The sequence below is a fragment of the Haliaeetus albicilla genome, chromosome 6 (genome assembly GCF_947461875.1).
Source record: "Haliaeetus albicilla chromosome 6, bHalAlb1.1, whole genome shotgun sequence".
Taxonomy (NCBI): domain Eukaryota; kingdom Metazoa; phylum Chordata; class Aves; order Accipitriformes; family Accipitridae; genus Haliaeetus; species Haliaeetus albicilla.
In genome coordinates, this window is record NC_091488.1 from 32,766,166 (window position 1) to 32,789,229 (window position 23,064).

Consider the following 23,064-nt stretch of genomic DNA (forward strand, 5'->3'; position numbering starts at 1 on the left):
GCTTTTACCAGACCCTGATTTTATGTTGTGGCAAAACTTAGACATATATCAGCCCTCCAGCCATGCACCCTATTTTCCATAGAAAGGAAGCATGGTTTTGTGGGCTAGAAGGAGCCACAGTATGCTCTGTCATAGATCTCTGACCTGGATAGTGAGGGGACCAGGATCAATGGGAATTGTCAAGGAATACATCTGTTCTGTATTTCTTGATGACTACAGAGGACTACTAGAAAACCTGCAAAATAAAAGAAAGGTTTCACTGATATGGCTGTATTTCCCATTGCATGTAAGCAGTAAGTGAACTGTTGGCCATTATATACAGCTCAGAGTTCATATAAAAGAAGAAGTACAAGAAATGCACTGATCCTTCACATTAGTATTAGAGCAGCATTTGTGATCTTAAGATGGCGTAGGACTCACAAGAAGCAGTTCTGAGAACACAGGGGCTGAGGGTTTAAACATAAATTAAAGGAGTCTATCTAATCTAATATACTTATATAACTACTAGTCAGAATCTGATATGAGGAAATTCACAAGACTTCTTCCATAGCCTACTGCAAATTTATCTTGGTGAAAATCTGTAATTAAAAAATAAATATAATCCAAATGACAAGTGAACCCAATATTATTACACGATGTAATACAAAGCCTATGACTAGCTATCTAAGTTAAACAGAATTATACTATGAACTTTGAAAATGTTATCTCTATTTCTAAGGAAATTGTATTCTTCTTATTGTTTGTGTGACTCTTCTTGTCAGTGGATTCAGTTCTGATTGAGTGACAGTGTTCACAAATCTGTGACAGTTTGGTCTGTGCACGAACAAGAAAACCTTTCAGAATCAAACTCCTTCCTGCAGCCACCTCTGCATGAGTATCTGAAGCTGTATCTATCCTAATTTTATATTTGGCTTTATAGTTAAGACATTTTTTCATATCTAAAGAAATAGACTGACTGAATGGAAGTTACAATAGTGCTACTGGTCTAAGACTAGACAAACTGATTTAATGGAGTAGCAGGATCAGAGTATAAAAAATAATGAAAAGCTTTCTGCTTTTGCAATGTACCAGAATAGCTGGATCTGTTCCATCAACATATGCAGTAATGAAACAGTTCTACTGTATGGCATCACCAGATTAAATGATAGTTCTTCACTCACTGAAATTAATTAATGAATGTCATATCCATTCAATATCCAGATGTTATATTATTGTGATGAGTATTACCATTTTTCTCATATGCTCAAAAGAAAGGGTATTCCCTCTGATGACTATTAACACTGACTTTTGTTAATAGTCAATTAACATTTATTTGACTGGCAAACAAATCTCCACACGCCACACCTATGTGAACATGTGTCCTGGTTTTGGCTGGGATAGAGTTAATTTTCTTTCTAGTAGCTGGTACAATGCTATGTTTTGGGTTCAGTGTGAGAAGAATGTTGATAACACACTGGTGTATTCAGTTGTCGCTCAGTAGTGTTCACACCAAGTCAAGGATTTTTCAGCTTCTCATGCCCAGCCACCAAGAAGGCTGGAGGGGCACAAGAAGTTGGGAGGGGACATGGCCAGGGCAGCTGACCCCAACTGGCCAAAGGGGTATTCCATACCATGTGATGTCATGCCCAGTACATAAACTGGGGGGAGTTGGCCTTCAGGGGGGGAGATCGCTGCTTGGGAACTAACTGGGCATCTGTTGGTGAGTGGTAAGCAACTGCATTGTGCATCACTTGTTTTGTATATTCCAATTCTTTTATTATTATTATTGTCATTTTAGTATTGTTATTATTATCATTATTAGTTTCTTCCTTTCTGTTCTATTAAACTGTTCTTATCTGAATCCACCAAGTTTTACCCTTTTCCTTTTGATTCTCTCCCCCATCCCACTGGGCAGAGGGGAAGTGAGTGAGTGGTTGTGTGGTGCTTAGTTGCTGGCTAGGGTTAAACCACAACAACATGCTGTCTCTAATTTTATCTCCCTGTTACTTCAAAGGGAAACAGCACAGAAATGAAGACTTTGTGCATATATATGAAATAAAATATTGATAAAGACTAACCAAAATGCGATGACCTTTTATCAGTTTAAACTCATACTGCAATCAAAGAGTTTACATTCTGATGCTATGGGTGAGAAAAAGTATATCTAACTAAAAATGTTTAGTGCAAAAAAATTAATGGAAATAAAAGCTGAAATGTAGAATTTTGCTCATAGTGCTCAAATAACCTTTAACAGATTAACTTTACCAGCAAAGCACTGATAAAAGTCCAGGTACTTTCACGTGTACAAGATTTGTCACCGTTAATATTTGAGTGGGAAAGAGAAACATGGCTCTAATCAAAATAGTATCACTCCTTATTTTAGCAATTGAAATAAAATAACCAAATATAATTCTCTATCATTTAGAATATATAATGGGAGCTCCAGAAATTACCACTGTCTTGTAATTGACTCTGTGTCTAGCTTATTTTATGAATGACCATCAAGGTATTCAGTTCATTGAGTCCCATGAGTAACTGAAAAGCCTTCTTAAACTCAGACTGGGGAAAGGGTTTTCAAAGGCTTCTGCCAGCTGAAAACATACTTGTTGTGTACCTACAACTTCCAAATATATGTGTGCAGAAAGAATCCAAGGAGACAGTAACTGAATTTATTATCAACTGCTTGCAAATACATTTTCTAGTTTATATCTATTGTCCTCCAACATGAAAATTCTGTACTTAAGCCATATAATCCTGCTTAGCCTTTTCAGAGTGCTATCACTTAGCAGAAAGAAATACTAATAGAGATTCAATCTATATACCACAGGGACGAGGTCTTTCTCCTGTGCACTAAAGCACAATGTCCAAGCTGAATAAGTACCACATTAAAGTAAAGAAGATTCAGAGCTCCACGATTCAGACATTATCAATGTTTAAATAAAAGCACCAATAATAAAAAAGAATCTTTTATGAGACCATTTGGTCACATTTTTCTTCTCTCCTAGATACATCAGTTTGAAGGATATACACAATGTGACCTACAGAGGAAGCATCATTATTTTAAAGGAACGACCACAATTCTGCAAGATAGGAATTTTTATTAATCATAGCTTTTCATCATGAAATGAAATCTCCAACCTCTTTCTTACTTTTCTCATGGAATCAGCTATAATGGCACTTAATTACCTTCCAAGTCACCTGAACTTTAATGTTGCGATACACATTAGAATAAAACAGTAGGTAATTACTAGGTATAGTCAATATATGATTAATCAGTTCAAATAGAATCTATTAAAGACAAATAACAGCTAACTGTGGAGTTTGTACCTACCGTCTGTGTTTCCCAAGAAAACCATAGCCCCCACAGGTCTAATTTAAGGAAATTGCTTCTGATTTATACTGACTATATTCCTCTCACAACTAATTTGTCCCCAATAATTCTCAAAAATTATTTTCTTTCTTTGAAATAAAATAGTTCCATAATAGGATTTCTGAATGCCTAGTGCCCCTAGTCATGTCTCACATCTCATCTTACACAGATTGTTGTAGATGAGGAGTAATTACACTGAAATCAGTAAAATTAACTACACCTGGGAAACTCAAAGTCTATCTTTGAAAGCTTCTTTATATTTACTAATTTTGTGCATGATTTTCTCTTAGAAGACTATTTTGACCTACAGTGTATCTATTAACATGAATGCCAGCAGTAATATTTGGAAGATATTAGAGAAAAGACTCATAGCCTCAAAAATGTGCTTCTAACATTAATTACTATTTGATTACAATCAACATGATTAGGTAAATTCTCATTGCAGTACAGAGTGATAAGAAAAATTACAATAATAGAAATAACAGTCAAAGATACCATCAATATTCTTCCTAATAATCTTGTACCTTTGGTTTCCAGCTGACCAGCAAACTTAAAGTAAATTTATAAAAGTAATTACAAAGATCTGAGGACCAATCTGAACTAAGATGAAAACACTGACAGGAGAAAGTAAGGCCATAGAGAAAATTGCCAATGGCTCTAGTGTTTGCTTCAGAGAAGAAACCTGCAGCATTTTAAGACAGCAGCCACTTCAGGTTGTAATCTTCTCCCTTCCCTTCTCAACCTCCCTTGTGATTAACCTGAGATGTAACAGTTTGGGGAGCTGAAATACTAAAGTGTGCTTTACCTGTTTGGCCTTTCAATATTTTATATTTTGATTGCCTGTCAGTCAGCTCATCACTTTCTCCATACATAAAGTAAAGCTGTCAACAAGAAAAGGGGAAGAACAGATAACCAATCGTAAAGAAAATATGGAAAGGTCAAAACCCAGCCAAACCTCACTTTAATTGGATTATATATCTGGAAAGGCAGAAATGAGTTGATGTGAGGTGAACCATGAAAAAGAGAAAATTAAATGAGGAGAGATGAGGACAGGGTGACTCTAAAACAGTGTTAACATTCTTGCCAGCACAACAGGGTGAGAGGTGGGCAGAGCAAAAGCTGTGTGGTTAACATGGTGGGCCAAATGGGAACACCAGGTGTGAAGGCAGCACACAGCTAGGACACTGCTGATCGTGCTGACAAGGAGATTAAATCGAAAGGAATAAAAAGAGGTCTGTGCCTTAAGTTGGTGATGGAACAGGGTGCAATTCAGAACATAATAAAGGGGAAACATGGGAAACATGAATTGTCAGATAAGCACAGATATTAAATTCCATCTTTCTAGCAGTTATGAGCTACTCTGATAACATTTGTTTGCTAATTAAAAATACTGACCAGTGAAAACCTCTGCACCAGTATCTCCAGGAGTCTTTCTAACTTCAGCATAAAAAAACGTCAGCCTCTCCAGTTGTCCCTGAAGACTTTTCTTATTTTTTTCACTCATTTTAATTTCCTTTTCCCCTGCACTGTCTTTTCCAGTTGGAAAGAAGTAAGGAATTACTGCAAGCATGAAGTAGCTTACTAACAGTAAAAATCAACTCAAGTAGTATTCAAAAGTTTTGCTGTCATCTTTGGACAGTAAAGCACAGTTTCTTCTGAGGTACCTAACACTAAGGTGTACTTCATATATGAGATAATAAACCTGCTGACAAATTCAGCTCAACAGAAAACAGATGCAATCCTGCAAAATTTCAAGACTGGAAGCCTTCTGTGACTTACTTTGTTGTGAAACAAGCCCAGAGAACTAGGTTCATAGAGCCAGTGGGCTAATTTCCAAGTCATTCATTTGGCATATGAGAGTCAAATTTCTGATTCAGGTCCTGTATATGCCACTGCAGACTTGAGACTCCACATAAGCAGTACAGGTTCCTTCTCCCCATGCTCACCTTTAACACTCCCCCAGAGTCCAGCAATCTGCAGATTAGTGGGTTTCTGAATTAACAAAATTTGCTTCATTACATTTTACAGCTCATGGACTTTTCTTCCATGAATTTACTTAATTATTTTTTTGAACCAATTTTGCTTGTGGCTTCCAAAATGTCCCTAGACAACAAGTTTAATTACAAATGGTTTTTAAAAAATACTGTGGGGTTTCTTTGTTTTAAATCTGCTTCCTGATGATTTTATTGAATATACTCTAGTTCCTCATCTATAAGAAATAGTGAATGATCATGAATATCAGTGATTTGTGTAGTCAAACTCAACATATCTCTGTATATCATAGGAACAGTACTTCTAGTTACAGATGGGAAGTAGGTCACTGGAAAATGAAATTTTAAAATTGAAAATGCAAGACCCTGGAGGAAAGATAACAGAAAGGGACAACTGATGTGATGTAAAAAAACTGCCATGTAAAAAGCCACAGTCCAAACACCTGAAGGTCTCTAAGTTGCTGAGACATGGCAGGCAATCTTCTCACACCTAAAATTATCAACATTGGTAAAATCACAGCTGTACACAAAAAACTGATGCATTCATGGCAGAACCCAAAATTGTGGTTTCCCTATTTCAAACTGAAGTGTGAAGACATTTTTAATGTAGGGAAGCATCTTACAATTGAAGTGGAATTTCAACACAGGAGCAATGATCCAATTTTTCAGAAGACTTCTACAGTGATGGTGGCTTGCTACAATACAATGTAGCCAATGCTCTATTTTGACAAAAAAAAGCTCAGCATGTTTTCAAAGCTGTGAAATTCAAGTGAATCTACCAATCCTAAAAATGTAGTACAGCACTGAGTCAGCTACACAAAACTCAGCTCTAATGGTGCTGATGACAAAAACTGCTTAATTTACCTAATTTCAGAATCCCTACAATATCCATAGGTAGTTAGGTCAGGATTTTGATTAGGGTAAGGTTTGTAAAGTTTGTAACATGTTGCTGGAAAATTTTAACTGCTGTGTGTAATGTATGCATTTTTACAAAAGCTCTTGTGAAAACTACATACTGTATTAAAAAATTCTTGAGGCAACAAGCCTTTCAAACTCTTTTACAAGTATATTTCAGCCTTTCAGGTTGTTAGGACAGTGTCCTGGTTTTGGCTGGGACAGAGTTAATTGTCTTCCTAGTAGCTGGTACAGTGCTATGTTTTGGGTTCAGTGTGAGAAGAATGTTGATAACACACTGATGTTTTCAGTTGTCGCTCAGTAGTGTTCATACCAAGTCAAGGATTTTTCAGCTTCTCATGCCCAGCCACCAAGAAGGCTGGAGGGGCACAAGAAGTTGGGAGGGGACATGGCCAGGGCAGCTGACCCCAACTGGCCAAAGGGGTATTCCATACCATGCGATGCCATGCCCAGTACATAAACCGGGGGGAGTAGGCCTTCGGGGGGAGATCGCTGCTTGGGAACTAACTGGGCATCTGTTGGTGAGTGGTGAGCAACTGCATTGCGCATCACTTGTTTTGTATATTCCTATTCTTTTATTGTTATTATTATTATTGTCATTTTAGTATTGTTATTATTATCATTATTAGTTTCTTCCTTTCTGTTCTATTAAACTGTTCTTATCTCAACTCTCGAGTTTTACTTTCTTTTTCCTTTTGATTCTCTCCCCCATCCCACTGGGCGGAGGGGAAGTGAGCAAGCGACTGCGTGGTGCTTGGTTGCTGGCTGGGATTAAACCATGACAGACAGGTAGAGTGACTGGGCTGATTTTAAGATTGGTTTGAGCCTGGGTTGAATATTCTGCACAAATACCTTTTATTCTTAGAACAGCAGACTAATGTACGTTCTTCCGTTTTCATTTGCTACTTAATATTTCCTACCTGGCAAATACAGAAAAGATCCTTATTGATATACAAGAGCTTGCAAACAAGCCATACTTAAAGCAAAACTATTCATAGTTGTTTACTTGGTTCATAGATACACATAGGAAAGCTATTAACTGTGGTTCAGTGGTAGTAATAAAGCTATCCTTTTTATTTAAGTAAGCAAAATACCTACTTTTATAGATAGAATTGATTCAGATTGCTATTGTGACTCTGAAATAAATAACTGAAGTCATTAGGATTGATTTAAATTTATATGAATTTTATGATAAGGAGTCCTTCACATGCTAACTGTGTATACAGTTCTTTGGGACAATTACTTTCCTTTTCACAGAAAATCAGGACTTATAATTATAGAATAATGTTGACAATATTAATATAGATTTCAACACCACACAGCAAAAGTCAGTTTTGGAGGAGGAACTTTGTCTCTAAAATACAAAGTCTGATACTAACTAAAGTTCGGCTTTAATCACTTCAATACAAATAATAAATGAGAGGCAAGAGAGAACCTGCTGATCTATATATAGGGACAATCCTTTGACATTGTGTAGTGTTTTTCATTATGCCAACCTCTTCAGATATAAATATATCAATACCTATTGAAAAGTCACTGAAACATCACATTCCTTGTGTATTTGTGAGCGTGTGTGTGCATCTTTTTGTGTCTCAGTGCAGGCAGACAGCAAACATCTGTCTTGTAACGTTAACTCTAAGGGGCTGAATTAATCTCTGGCATCATGACTATATTGCAGATCCTGGCATTACATCAATAATAAATATAGAATATTATTTAAATGTATGTTTTCTTCAAATACCTCAGTAAGTTAATAGACGAGTACAAAGCAAAAATGGAAAACTTTTCCCAATTATTTTAACATTAATTTCAAAGCACAAAGTAAACAATCTAACAAGTAAACTAAAATGCTGATTTTACAGTTTCAAAACTTACAAAGCAAGTTTTGTTCCTATTTTTGTATCAGGGAAGTGGAAGTGCCCATTTCTAATTTAACTAACTTCAACAGAAATAATATTTTTGGAGTTGGTAAAAGCAAACAAAAGAAGTCTGAAAAAATTTTAAAGAAATTTGCAGACAGGTGACAATATCTTTTTAAAAAGGAAGAGCTGTCTCAGTCACTAAAGAATTGCCATTGTTTTAATATAATATGTTAGTACTTCTGGCATTATATGCAAGAAAAACAGATAGTTTGTGCAACGTCATTGCAAAGATGCATCAACCTGGTGAAGTTCCTACAGCAACATAAATGTGTTTATGAGCAGCAGGTGAATTCCTGCAAAAGACTCTAAAGCTATTAACAGCTCGGTAAGGAGTACATAATAATAGGTTGTTAACTCAGCCTCCCTGATAAGAACATCAAGAAAGGGCACTTTGAAACTACTATTACTAATTAAAAAAAAAAAAAAAAGAAAAAGAAAAAGAGAGAATTTTTACATTATATTTCTTTAAATCGACAAGATAAACATTCATGATTTTACTAGGGTACAAAACTAACAAAACTACATGGGAGTTACTGAATAACATACCCTTTCTGTGAATTCAAGTTGGCTAATGAAATGCATTTAAATGAAAAAGCTCCTCTAATGTTCATTTTTCATTCCAACAACCACTCGCCACCACCACCAAACCCACGGCTTTTATTTAATACATGGTAAAATGCTTATACTAATATTAAACATGGAAATAGTATGTTTTATTGCATGACAATGGAATGGTTCTCCTTAAAAGAGCTTCCTCTTTCCCTTTGGATTTTTCTCCCTTCTCCCAGAATGACTGTTTTGGGGATATCACTACTAAATAAAAAAGAGGTTGCTTACATTACGCAGTCAGTGGCTTTGTTTCCATTTCAGTGTGAAAAAAAATGTTAAAAGTGGAAAACTAATAACAATCTGTCCTTCTGCATGGTTAGTGTGCAGTTGCAATGCAGTCTCAGAAGAAGAGAGAAAAAAAAAGGAACTTTCCCTCTTTCTCTGTTTTTCTCCCCAAAAAGAACAGAATCATAGAATCATAGAATCATTTAGGTTGGAAAAGACCTTCAAGATCATCGAGTCCAACCATTAACCATGCCCACTAAACCATGTCCTGAAGTACCCCATCCACTCGCTTTTTTAATACCTCCAGGGATGGTGACTCAACCACTTCCCTGGGCAGCCCATTCCAATGTTTGATAAGCCTCTCAGTAAAAAAATTTTTCCTAATATCTAACCTAAATCTCCCTTGCCTCAACTTGAGGCCATTTCCTCTCATCCTATCTCCAGCCACCTGACAGAAGAGACCAACACCCACCTCACCACAGCCCCCCTTCAGGTAGTTGTAGAGAGCGATAAGGTCTCCCCTCAGCCTCCTCTTCTCCAGACTAAACAGCCCCAGCTCCCTCAGCCGCTCCTCATAAGACTTGTGCTCCAGGCCCCTCACCAGCTTTGTTGCCCTTCTCCGGACACGCTCCAGCACCTCAGTGTCTTTCCTGTAGTGAGGGGCCCAAAACTGAACACAAGACTCGAGGTGCGGCCTCACCAGTGCCGAGTACAGGGGAACAACCACCTCCCTGCTCCTGCTGGCCACACTATTTCTGATACAGGCCAGGATGCCATTGGCCTTCTTGGCCACCTGGGCACACTGCTAAATACATGTCGTTTTACGTCTATCTCCCCAAATACCTCCTGAATGCACCAAGGATTGCAGAAAAAAACTGTAAGTGAAATGATACCTCACATTGGAACATTTCTTCATTTACAACCTCACTTATGTCTCAAAGTACGTATCTTCTTGATTTAATCTGTGAATCCACCTTTATAGTTGTGAAAGAACAATTTACGAACAGCAGGTAGTTTGTGTATTATGAAAACAGTGTCCTAGCTTCAGTTTTTAAAATAGTTTGGGCTCATAGATGAAGACTTCTGGGAACTTTTTAGCTAGTTCTTATTTTAAGAAGGTCTAAAGGAAACATTCTGACAGGTTTTAGATAAATGGAGACCTGGACATTGTATTTAACTTATAAATAAGGAAATTATTTTTGCTTAGATGGCCATCTTTTGGCAGCTATGCTAGTTGTATTTAGGTCATTGCTCATGAAGCTCACCATTCTTTTTGTAAAAATATGTCAAACTTTCAAACCCAAAGTTTGAGTCCTGAATGTGTGTTAAGGTACCTGAGGGAACTACAACTCTTAACTTCAGATACTACTAAAACTTACTGCACGTAAACTCAGAGGTGAACACACTGAAACTCATTAATAGTAACAGCAACAACAATAATAACATGTTTTAAGTTGAGAGTACATTCTCTATTTTGTTAATTCAGGATTAAACATGTTAAACTTCTTACCACTTCCTTTTGTGTAATTGATATATTCTCTCTGAAGAGACAACGTTTCTTTTTTACAATATCTTCATCAAAATCATCTAAAGTTTGTCCTCAGGAGGGAGCTGAAACTTACTGCACTAAAAAATAGCTGCTCCTGAATTTTTACCCTACCTAATCACATGCTTAAGATTAACAGCTGATTCTTGTGGCTAACTATTATTCTTGCTGTGTCAGTAAACTATTTTTAAAACTATTTTTTTTAAGTTCAAATGCTGAATGGTTAGAAGAAATGTTTTAATAATTCTTTTAATTAGGAATCAACCTCTGCTATCAGCGCATTTAGCTTTCTTAGCTTTCTTTGAGGTATGGAACTAGCTGGGTTTGTTGTCTTTTAATAGTTTCCATACTTACTATGCCTATGTCTTTGAAAGAGTTTGAAAACCATTTATTCAAAACCATTAATGCACTTTTACTACATTTGTGCAGCTCTTCTAGCAGTTACTGGAATAAGCATTGTACATGTAATTTTCCTTGGGGAAAATGGTATTGGCTACAGACAAGAACACAAGATCAGCAGAGACTGAACTATGTTGTTTTTTTTAAAATCAAATCCACTAGGCTTGCTTAAACAGCATTATATTTCTCGTTGAGATTTTTTGGTTCAGCAGGAATGACAATAGTAATAGCTCTGTAGGCTACTTTATTATTTAATACAAAGGTTTAGAAGCTATCTCTAAATAATTGACGACGACGATTAGGAGACTAGCCAAACCAGCCACCTAATGGAGAAGGCCTAGCTCAGAACTTTGATAAACGCTCTGCTGCATGTAATTGATATTTAGAGGCCAGATTCCTTTTTCTCCTAATAGTAATTATATCAGTGTCATTAATAATGGCTGCTGCAAGGTCCTTAGGTTCTTTCCTGCAGGCAAAAACTGTATCTGGTCAGAGAGTCTCATAATTATTCACTCTCGTTTTCAACAGTTCTGAGACCTATTTTTTTTCTTTTTAGAATCTAAGGCTTTTACAGTTCTTCCCTTGGGAAACTAGGTTAATAACAGCAGAATAAGAAAACTGAGAAGCCTGTTTAACATCACTTACTCTGCTAAAATAAGCTAGGAGATTTCATTTTAATGATTATCTCCCAAAGCGCATTTGTAGTGATTATTTTTTAAAAACATTCACCAAACATGGTTCATTCCCCAGGAGCTCTGAACGGCCAAGAATGCCAGAGGCACTCGTTGGAGCCCCAGCGCCTCACTGTGACATGTTGATCCGTTCCTGCAGCTATGGTCAAATACTAAGGTCTGCTTAACACTACTGTCCAAGAGCTCTTATACATTCAAACTACTCAATGCTCTTGTTTTTATGAGAACGTGCTGAAAATGTAATGGAAATGTATTATTGCATGAGCCCTACATTTCTTGCTTCTAGTCACATCAGAAACATTTTACTTGTAGGCAGCAGATTGCTACTTACACCTCAAATAATTTGAGTAATTGAAAAATATTACTGGAGCAAAGTGTTTGTTTTAAAAGAGAATGATTAGCATCAGGCTAAACATTGCCCAGCTGACCATTCAATGCTAAGAGCATAGTGCTTGCTATTTTATACTGCGTATACTCACTGACTGGCCAGGCACCTGAAGTGCTCATATGCTCATCCCTATTGTTATAAGCCTTTTCCTGTTCCCTAATCTTGTCACTGATATTGACTTTAAAATTTAGTCAGGAAGCTTGCAAAGTTATCAAGCATGCTATAGTAGGTATAGCAACAATAAAAGAATATGCCCAGAGAAAGAACAAGTACATGCTAACAATCTAGCCACAACAGTACCAAATGAACTATGCCTGCTCATGAATAACATCACACAGTCTGCAGGCTCTCTTCAGCCTCACGTGGATTGGAGCTGGTGCATATATTATTCTTCACGATTTAAAAGTCTAACATAAAAGCAAAATCTGAACCAAGAAAGTAATAGCTGGTACTTAAGGGAAATAGGGAAGTTGTAACATAGTTACTATGTCTGAAAAAATGTGATCCTTCTAACTCAGTTACACATTATGCAAAATTGTAATTAAAGAGGTGGCAAGACAGGAGCAGTTTAGCTATTCAAGTAGTAGGGAGGCTGAGGGTCAATGAACCTCACATGTGTCATATAGACCTCACAGAAAGGCACAGGGCTATAGAAGAGAAATGACTAATTTTACTTCACCTTTCCAAGATGTCACTCAGAAATTCAGAGGACTGTCTGATCTACGTGATGTGGCTTCTTATAAGAAATGTCCATATCTTGTCTAATGAGAACATGTATGGCTCCTGTTCATTGAGGTTAGATTCCAGCCAATACTCAAGTAGGGTCAGGTTCTGCCTGAACAGAACTGAATTAATCTGAGAAGATCATAATGAAATACCTCCTTAGCCGGAGAAGACACAAAGGAACATCTGTTGTCCTAAAGCGGGATGAGTCTCACACACCTTACACTGTCAGCTCACATGGGAAAAAAAGCTGGAATGAAACAACTTGGGCACTTGCGTGAAAGCGAGCTTGGCGTGTTCCCAGGGCTCTCAGGACTGTGCTATTGCTGTGCTAGTCTTCAGTGTGGTACTGAGCAAAGCACAAGATTATCTGTTCCTCAAAAAGTGTGGAAAAAAATAGCAAGGATATCAGTTCATACCTCTGTACATGCAGAGTGCCACATCTTTTTGCCGTCAAAGCACAGCGTCTGTAATCTATCATACATATACACTTCCACGGCCTTGAAATAATATGGTGCACATATTTCTAGACACATAGATTTGCTTTAAACTACAGAATACTACTGTAGACAAACAATTCTGAAAGACAAAATTACATTCAAAACATTACGCGTTGATAGTCTTAAATTTTCACATTATTCCTATCAAGTCATTTACCTCAATGTTTCTTACGTATTTTACTACTCAAATTCAGGATTGCTCATTTTAATTCATACTAATGAATATCCAAAAAAATAGCAGTGTTTGTTTTAATATTAGATTTTAAGAAGGATCATCATTTCTCATATAAGTTAAATAAATACAGCTGTAGGCTGACAGAAAAATTAACAAGGTCATACTGCTTTCTAATTCTTTAAATCTGGTACTTTCCTCTATCTCTCTGCCTCATCAGCTCTTCATCTCTTTCTAAAATCTCATTGGAAAACTAATTTCCCCCTTGCCTCTACTGATCAGTTATTTTCTCTCTTTTATTTATTAATTCAACTCTAAATAATACTGGAATGGAGGAAAAGTCATATCTGATATCCTACATATCCTGTCCACTTGATGTCATATGGAGATGGGTTAAAATTTTTATGTGAAAACTGCCTATGAGTTGCAAATTGAGTCTGCCAACAAAAGGAAGTATTTTGTCAAAGGGATTTGGCTTGAGTGTAAATTTTATCAAAAGACAAGAAAGAGAAGAAACATCAGCCAGCCCCTCCATCCTACATCCTGTTCCAAAAGATATTCTCTATTTGGAGATGCCATTGCAATGCCTTGGAATACTGCTTGGGTACATCCCATTAAAATCTCTTCTCTATAGACAGTCTTCCTCAGCTAATTATATATTGTCTTGTGTGTAACAGAAAATATAATCCAGCTGGTGTATTTGGGCCGTATGGGAGAACAAACTCTAGACAGTTGCTGCTACGTATACAGCTTGGTATGCTTAATACGGCTGTCAGGGAGCATTAATTTTTTATGATTAAGAGTTTGGGTGGAAAAGGGGAGGAATAAGCATCTTCCAGTTCAACTGCACAACCTGAAGTGCAGCTGGTATGGTTTATATCCACTGCATACTGTGTTTCCTTTCCTGTGAGGGAATTCCTACAGAAGGACCCAGCGTCATTACAAGGCTGTAACAAGGCTGTATCTTATCCCGCTCCTCCATCTGACTTGAACATGTGACCTTTCTGGTGAGAGGTGAATAGACTATGATGCTCTGGAATCTTTCAAAAAGTTTAAGCTTTGGTCAGTGTCTGAGTGGTAGTTTTAAAGTATAAAAGAAAAGTTGATCACTATTAGCAAGGAAACTGAGATTATATTGATAACTGGAGCTTGATTTTTAAAGGGAAAGACAATACTGCCTATGAGAGATTTTTTTCTTTTAAAAGTACTGGGCTGTTTGTGGAAGACATTAAAGGATTATAAAATAGTATGGATAGATAACGGATTGCAGAATAGGGCAGACATCCTGTATCAACAGAGATAATTTGCAAATATTTAGTATCTATAAAGACTCCAAAGAAGGTCTATGAAGAAGTGCTTTTCAGAGTACGTCTTAGATCTCTAAGGTCAAACATTTAAAAGATTCTTTGTGTGTTGTTGTAAAGACTCACTTATCGTCTAAGGTGACAAATGTTGTTAACTGTCTAGTTTTCAGAATGATTCATAATCTACCGGAAGTAAGATATTTCAACTACCAGCCCTCAATATACAGTATTATTTCAGGATCATGATATTCTCTCTCTGGTTACATCACGTAACTATTCAAGCAATGGAAAACTTTTTCTCTTCACCATGACAGAAACTCTTAGCATCTTGGACTGAATGTCTAGGAACTTTTGTTCTCCTCACAGGCCAAGTCAGCTCTCTAATTATGTCCTAGGTCAGCTTATGTTCACTGCATTTTTGGCTGAAAAGCTGAAGAACAAAGTGACCTCTTGTCAGCCAACCACATAAATACGTAACAGTGTATTCCTAAACAGGAAACTAAAAATCTGTACAATCCATATCGAATTGGCTCACAACGAAGTTCTGTTATTCTCTGAAGATTTTCATTTTTAGACACTGATAGAAAGCCAAACAATATTCTCTTAAGTTATGATTCTGAGTATTTTGCAGCAATTCACTGAAGAAATGAAGGTCATAGGGAAGAAGGTGCTTTAAAGCAAAGAAATTAATGAGCTGCTTTATTATATTTTTAAATTATTGTATGTGTTCCCTACTTGTAGCTTATTGATAGCCTTGTACAACTTTCCTTCTCTACTTTATTTCTTTACTATTTGGTAAAGTCTTTCTGAGAAGATGTGAATATTTTTCGTAAGAGGACTTGAACTTTCGATACTTCTCTGTATGCAATTTGTATTGCACAAGAGGGCAAATATGAGTTCCTTGCATACTTAGCACAGTCTAGCCTCCTTCCCATGTTCAACTTGTTCTGGATATGCATGGAAAGATGCATCTCTATGTTCTGGGTTCACTGTCACTAATACGTCTTACTTATGAAACTGTTGGAAACTGCCCCATTTTGTGGAGCGCTCACAGTAGTTTAATAGATGGCTACTTGATTTCTGTAAGTTTACATATCTTTCCTGAAACCTTGGGAGCACATGACAAGATACGACTTCCATTTGTGAGCTGCAGAATTCCTACTGGTTATAATTAAAAGCAAGCATGCTCCCCTAATGTGCTCCCCAATGTCATCTTGACAATTTTGCAAATGTCAACAAGGAATCTTATAAGAAAAAGCAGTTCATACTTGTAAAACTTTTAAACCTTGCAGAGTTCTACAGAGTTTCACAAAGTTAAGAAACTGATACAGTCGGTTGAATTTGAGGGACTGAGTGTATTTGAGGGAGACCTTCAATTTCATGTATTGTATATCAGAATAAAACCTCTTTTCTTTTTAAAACACAAATGACAGGTAAAAAGGGATAAGGACAAGACTGCAAAATCTGTTCCATTTTACTAATTAGTGTGTTTATAAGTTCCTAAGACTACTGTTTACTGCTTTTTTCTTGACTCCTTAAGACATTAATAAAATTCCTGAGCTTTTAATACTTAACATGTTCTTGAACTTTACCTGCATTTTTCACTCTCCAATAGAGGGATGTCTTTGTGGTAAATTCATATCAAATCCAGGAGACAATTATTTCACTTTATTCACATTTCTTGTGGGTATGCAACACCATCCCTACTTTGTCAATGCTGCTGAGAACATGAATGCTGATATTTCCCTCTTTGAGGGTTACTGGGAATGCTGAAAGGTTATAGTTTCACTTGCTACATCTACCCCTGAAATTACACAAACTATGCTATTTAATACACAGAGGTGAAGAAGAATGAATTAATTGAAACTGTTAATAACTGAATTGATTGTGCATGTTAATATTTTCTGGCTTTGAGGTAGGAGCTGTCCCTCTTTGTTTTCAATATACAAATCCCATTTGCATTTGGCCACTATACTTACCCAGTGTTACAGTTATAATGTAGGTTTCTTCAGCACTACTTAAATGAAGTGGTATAAAATCACATTTTCTAATTTAATACTGTAAACCAGCAGACTGACTTGCAGTACTAGATTATTCACCTCTCTGCTCTAGAATCTAGTCTCCAAGGGAGTTCTTGAAAATCTGTCACATAACTATTCCTCTGCTTAGATAAGTGATCTTACTGCTATTGCTGGCTTGTTTGTCTCTCATTCTGCCTATTACCTAGCATTGCCAGGGATCATGCCTGTTCTAACTTACTAATAAAAGCTGTATTCAAGAGCTAAGCACTTAGTTCAGTTAGTGACTTTGGAAGAAAATAACGCCTGTGCAACAGTACTGGAAGATGCCAGCAGTGCATTTATCTCCCTACACCTAAGAGGGAAGTTTATAGTTAGAACATGCACCTTATGCATTATAAAAGGTGAAAACAGAAAATGGTTCTTTTTTGGTAGAAACAAATAGGAGTGGTTTAAACTGTATATACCAAAGGGCCATGAAGCCTGTGTATGTAGTCTTGCTGCACAATGGACAAGACTAAGTAATAGGTAGACCTCTAAGGAGAGCTATTTGCCATGTTGCTCTGTATTGACAGATATTGGCAGATAATGTATTGATAAAGAATTTTTATAAATCTAAGCTTTATAATTTAACATCCATATGAATGGGTTTGGATCTTGGAAATTGTTCCTATTCAACTGAAAAAAATCTCACTATTTCTCTTGTTTAATTCACCTGGTTATTATTTTAATATCAACAGACAAAACAAGGGCAGTGCAAGTCATAATGTGGCTTACTATGGTAATGGATCAAAACCTGAAGGACTCCCATTAGTGTAGGAAAATAAGGTTTCCCTGCTTTGGCTACCAAATACTCTAAGCAATCTGTCTTCTCCCTCTAGCTGTGCTATTTAAATCGTTTGGATTTTTTTTTTTCCCAATTTACCCTTTCTTTTCTGCATTATTAAAGCTGCATAATCTCAATAGAGAAGTGCAGCCAAGGAAGAAAATTCTCAGGTATTTACAGAGCCTAACATCCTTAAATCTTTCTTTCAAGGCTTTGCTTATATTTCTGTTCTTTGTGGTCTTCTCACATATCCATTAGTTCCATTGTGACTTTCAGATGGGGACAGAGAAACAGCAAGAACTGACTTAGCAGGCAACTGTTTAAGGTATGGACACCAAACATTTACTGTCTATGTCTTTAGTAACAAAGGCACTGGTTAGCACTAAATTTTACAGTGGTACAAGGCTCTGTAGCCAACTGGAAATGACAAAATGTGCTTTGTCCTTTGGGGGAAGCAGGCTTCAAATTATGCTTTCACAAGACATGCTGAGTATGTACCTTTTACCTTTACTTGTAATGCATGTTGCTCTCTTTTGTGTGAAATCATGTAATTTTGACAGAATGCCAAGAAATTTGACATGAATGTCACACAGTTTCTCTCGCTTGTAACCTTCTGTAACCCTCTAAACAAGGCTGGTGCACTCTATCATTTAAGCACAGATTATTGCTAAATAATGCTGCAAAATGAAATTGCATTGATATTCACCTCAATTGTATTATTTCAGTGTCACTGTAATGTAAAGTTCTTACAGTTCATAAATCAAAATATGTTCAAGCATATGATCCATTTATCCATGTTTGTAAATATAGTTACTATGAGACAGGTATCTTTACCGCCTGCTTGCTGCCCTACTTGATTCTGATGTGAAACAAGACAGTCATTAACAAATTAGAAGTAAACCAACAAAAAATCAGTACAAAATAAAACATCTACTTATATAGCATTGTATGTGGGATCAAGTGAAAAGTTTAAAGTACTTGTTTTAAATATTAAAAATATGAAACATATTGCTCTTTAGGATCTGAGTTTGGGTGATGCTGTAAGTGAGACCTACTTTCTCATAGTACTTGATCTCGTAGTCCAGAATTGCTCCATGGGGAAAGTCCGGCTCTTGCCAAGAGAGGGCAATGCTGTTTTGGGAAGCCCAGTCCTTCCTTACCATACCTATCAAGGATGGTGCTGAAAGGGAAAAGGATAACTAAGGGTTAAAGACGAAGCACATGGTTTATCCTTTCAATCTACTGTCTTAGGTTACCAACCTGAGGTAACTTTGAGTGACCTCCAAACAGAAAAGCATGACAGATGGCAATTCTCAGGGAAACCATATAACCTGGAATTAATGGCTCAAGTACATACTAGTAACTCCTCTGTTAAAGTGCAGACCAGGTTCTGAAAAATGGCTATATACAAAAATATAGGAAGAAGTGCCTGTGCCAGTCCCCACCACCAGCTGCACGCAACCAGGTTGCACTGCTGGCTTTGAGGACATTGTGTCCAGAGCAGAACCACATTTCAGAGACAGTATTCAGTATAATCTTCATTAAATATTATAATTAAACTGTGTAAAATGTACATTCAGTTTACTCTTTGGGGTAAAATAAAGTGACACAGCTTAAAACAGATGCAATGAATCTTATTTCTGCCAGCGGGGCTGGCAGCAGAAAGGGCATTTTAGCCCGTCAGTGAGGTAGCTGTGTACATGGAAGAGCCAGCTTGTTAGAGGAGGCCAGTGGCAGGGATTGGCTTACAGGCAAACTGGGGGGGCAAAGGTACCCCCAAACCTACCTGCTGTAATTGATACTGCAGGACTGCAGCAGAGTAGGAACCAATTCTAGCAGCTTTTGGAAGGGCCCCAACATGGGTGGATGCACCCAAGAGCCAAATTGTCTCAGTATGGGGTTAACTAATTCTAAGAAATGGATTTTCTGCCCTTTTGGAAAAGAAACTGCACTGTTATCTATGCAATAATTTCAAATGGTGCAAAAATTGCATTCTAGGAAATGATCTTTGCTTATTTTATTAATCTGGTCAAGCATGTCAAAGGAGGTCTAATACTCTCCAGACACTAATGCTGTTTTAATAGTATTGATGTGCAGCTTTCCCAAATGCTATAACAAAACCAGTCATGTTGTTCAACAGTCTTGAAGACAACTGAGTAAGCTGAACAAACCAGCTACCATTAAAAAAAAAAAGCTCTCCTAGTGGTTCACAGCTTTCGATACTTGTCTTTCCACTAACAAATATCAGTTTATTACACAACCTCCCACATTCCTCTCTATTATGAATCCTTCTTAACCTCTTCTAAGCTTCCAAGGAGCTGTGCCCTAAAAATAACACATTTTTATGACTTCAGTTTTTATCTTTTGAATGAAAGAGTCTCCCTAGGATAATGAAATAAAAATCCGCTCCTAGTCACAAAATTTCATGCCTTAGTTTTCTTTCCTGTAAATATTTCAGGAAGTTTAAGATATGAAAACAATAAATAAATTCTAGAATGCAAACAAACACTAAAGAAAACAAACCTGGTTGTTTTCCTTTGAAAAAAGGGAAACTCTACACAGAGACATGCACGTAACAATCTCCTTCTCTGTGACAGTGCATTTATCCGAGAGAGAAAATAAACTTCCATCCACTGTCAATCCTCCCTGTGGATAACTATTCTGTGGTATGACAGTCCAGTCCTCTCTGATGTGAAAAAAACCCCCAACCCAACATGTAACACTACATGAAAAAACTTACCAAAAGTATTAATTGGACAAAACAGAGCTTACACAGGAAGCTGTCCTACACCTGTACTTATGCCATAGGTCTGATGCAAGGGAATGAGAGAAAGAAAGAATTCCTGCCATGCTGAATAAAAGATTAACTTGTTTTTCAGGAAGTTCTTAAACAGCATAATGCAAGTAACTGAATAGAACAAAATACAAATAAATAAATAAAAAGTATTCATAGGTTCTGTGCCAAAAAGTTATCCCTGGGTACATATAACTACTCCCTCAGTTAAAATGAAATTTTTACTCTTGAAATTGATGAACCTGAGCTCATGTAATATTTCTCTGGGGTAGAATCAGCAACTCCAAGCAGGGAACAAAGATAGGTCTGTTTAAAGGAAAATAGGACCTAGCAAACATGGATCTGTATTTGCTAAACACTGATCAAGGGCCTTTGAGGGCATTGCTCATATAAATTTGTTTACTATTTGTTGTTTTGAGTCATTCACTGGTATCGAGCTGTGATTTACAGGCGGGTCTGAGGGAGCTATAGCAACGTTTCAGATACGTCTGGTATACCCTGTGCACCTTCTCACGGGTGACAGGCATCAGCTGGGCCACCTTTCCCAGCATATCATGGCTTCATCTCACTGCATTTGGGGGTTCACTGGTCAGACAACTAAATCCTTGCGAAATGATTGAGGCTGATTACAGAAAACACCAGGTTAAACCGTAGATATAATTATATTCTTGGCCCTTCTAGGCTTTTAAAATATAGATTACTGCTATTACACTTCTTCAAATTATGACCTAACCTTTATAAGCTTTTCATATGTACTGCATGTTGTGCATTTTTCTTTGGGTTCTGATTTCCAAATTTATACAGCAATTTATGCGTGGTTTCAGCCTGAGCTCACCACAGTAACTCTTCCATTTGAGGAAGTGCTTGTCAAAACACAGTCCTGGCACATCAGAAGATTGTCTCAAAAGTTCAGTATAAGAAATAGCCCAAGTTTTCTACCTGGGAAACAACTCAGTAGCAAATTAGAGGAAGAAAATTACTTTAGCCCTTTCCTAAACCAGCTGTGCTTGACCCACACTTGAAACTGAAAACCCCACAAAGCAAGGCTCACATCACACCTGCAGCACTGTGCCAGCACTGCATCCTCTAAATCAAAATGCAGAGGTGTGTACGTAAGGCTGTGAATATAAGCAGCATATTTGTGTTTGTATTAGGGTACCAGGCAAAAAAAAAAGTGTACTTTTTCACAAAAAGCCACAAAAGAGCCACCATTGACCATTTCTTATATGTTCAGAAGGATGATCCTATATTTGTCACACAGAGTTTATCTATTCACATCTCAGAGGAAATAATGACTTCTAGGAAAAGGATTCCAGTCAGAAATTTATTGTACCAAGAAACAGACAAATAAAACCAAGTAATTAAAGACTGAAGCTAGATCAGTTTCTATTTCTTTAGTTGTTGTGAAGTGCTACTAAAAGCAATACTTTCTACGGAGAAATTTCAGCTTCTTGTAACAGTTGCTCACTAGAGCAGAAGTTATTTAGACCCTAAAGATCCTATCCATTTATTGTTAAAGCTCTTTTTAACTGGAAAATTGTAAGGCAGGTAAATCTATTTGGCCATTTATAAAGACTGCTCTAACGTTCCTATGATGAATCAATGGGAAGTTCTTTTAATTAGTTGTTTCAAATCCAGTAGCTGCAGGAGAGCTCTAATTTGGTTACCCAATGAAACCATTTGAAAAAAAAAAATGCTTAGAAGCTCAGCATGGCTTTTAATCACTTTAATGGCAGCATTTTCTTGCCATTGGTACTAGGCTGAAGGATGGTTTCTGGCTCTTGAGCTCAGCACTGATCTCTGTTTTGTACTGAGGATTCTTTGCACCATCTGCTCTCTATGTTTTCCTCTACACTGCTATAAATTTCTTGAATTACAATGAGTCATCTACAATGCTGTGAGCTCCTCATTTAATTTAGTCTGATAAGTTTCTTTGTCTTTTTAAATTTGTATTGAATAATGAAAATTCCTTCCTTAATTCAGAGCGAGCTTATTTCATTCTAAATCTCCCAGTGTCATTTCTCTAGAGACTTTCTCTTCTTCTGAAGTTGACTTCCATTATCTGTAACTGTCTGATTTCAAAATAGGTGATCTGTAGGGTTTCTGAAGATATTTTCCTTTAGTCCATTTTCTAATTTTCCAATTTCTTGTTTCATACTGTTTAAAGCAGGCAAAGTATTGCCAGCATTTCTCCCCTTGTTTCCAGGGTTGAACAACTTTGATATGGTACCCATTCACTATGAAGAAGCTTCAGACCCAATGGCAGCTGATGACAAAAGCTCACCTGATGTCTGTCTGGGCTTGGAGTGCTCTACCCCTCTGGTATGTCATTTCAAATCTTACTTCTTTGGTGAAGAGGAACCATGACAACTCAATGGCCTTTTATTGGTTGGCAGGACAGGCCCTACCAGGTATGCACAATCACTTTCTTGCTAAAAAACCCTACCATCCAACAAACAAAACCAGCTGCATGACCATTGTCCTCTTCCCTCCTTCCCCTCCCTGCATTGTGTCTGTTTTGGCCAAAGCCAATGAAGTGCCAGCAGGTACAAATTTGGAGGGGACCAAGTGGAAGTGGGATCTGAACTGTACATATGTTGTGGTGAGGACTGCAACTTCACTCCTTTGGCCACCATCTTCACAAGGCAGCTGTGCGTCTCAATGTGTAAAATACTGCCATTTGGGATAATG

The 23,064-nt window shown here is 37.1% G+C and overlaps 1 protein-coding gene across 5 annotated transcripts in view; it reads right to left on the minus strand.

The window, feature by feature from the left end:
- EPHA6 (EPH receptor A6) overlaps nucleotides 1–23,064 on the minus strand; it is a 529,864-nt gene that overhangs the window by 150,065 nt on the left and 356,735 nt on the right. For all 5 annotated transcript variants that reach the window (XM_069785494.1, XM_069785492.1, XM_069785496.1 and 2 more), the window contains one exon: nucleotides 18,635–18,759. In XM_069785494.1, coding sequence (XP_069641595.1) covers nucleotides 18,635–18,759 — 125 coding nt within the window. The remainder of the gene's footprint in view (nucleotides 1–18,634; nucleotides 18,760–23,064) is intronic.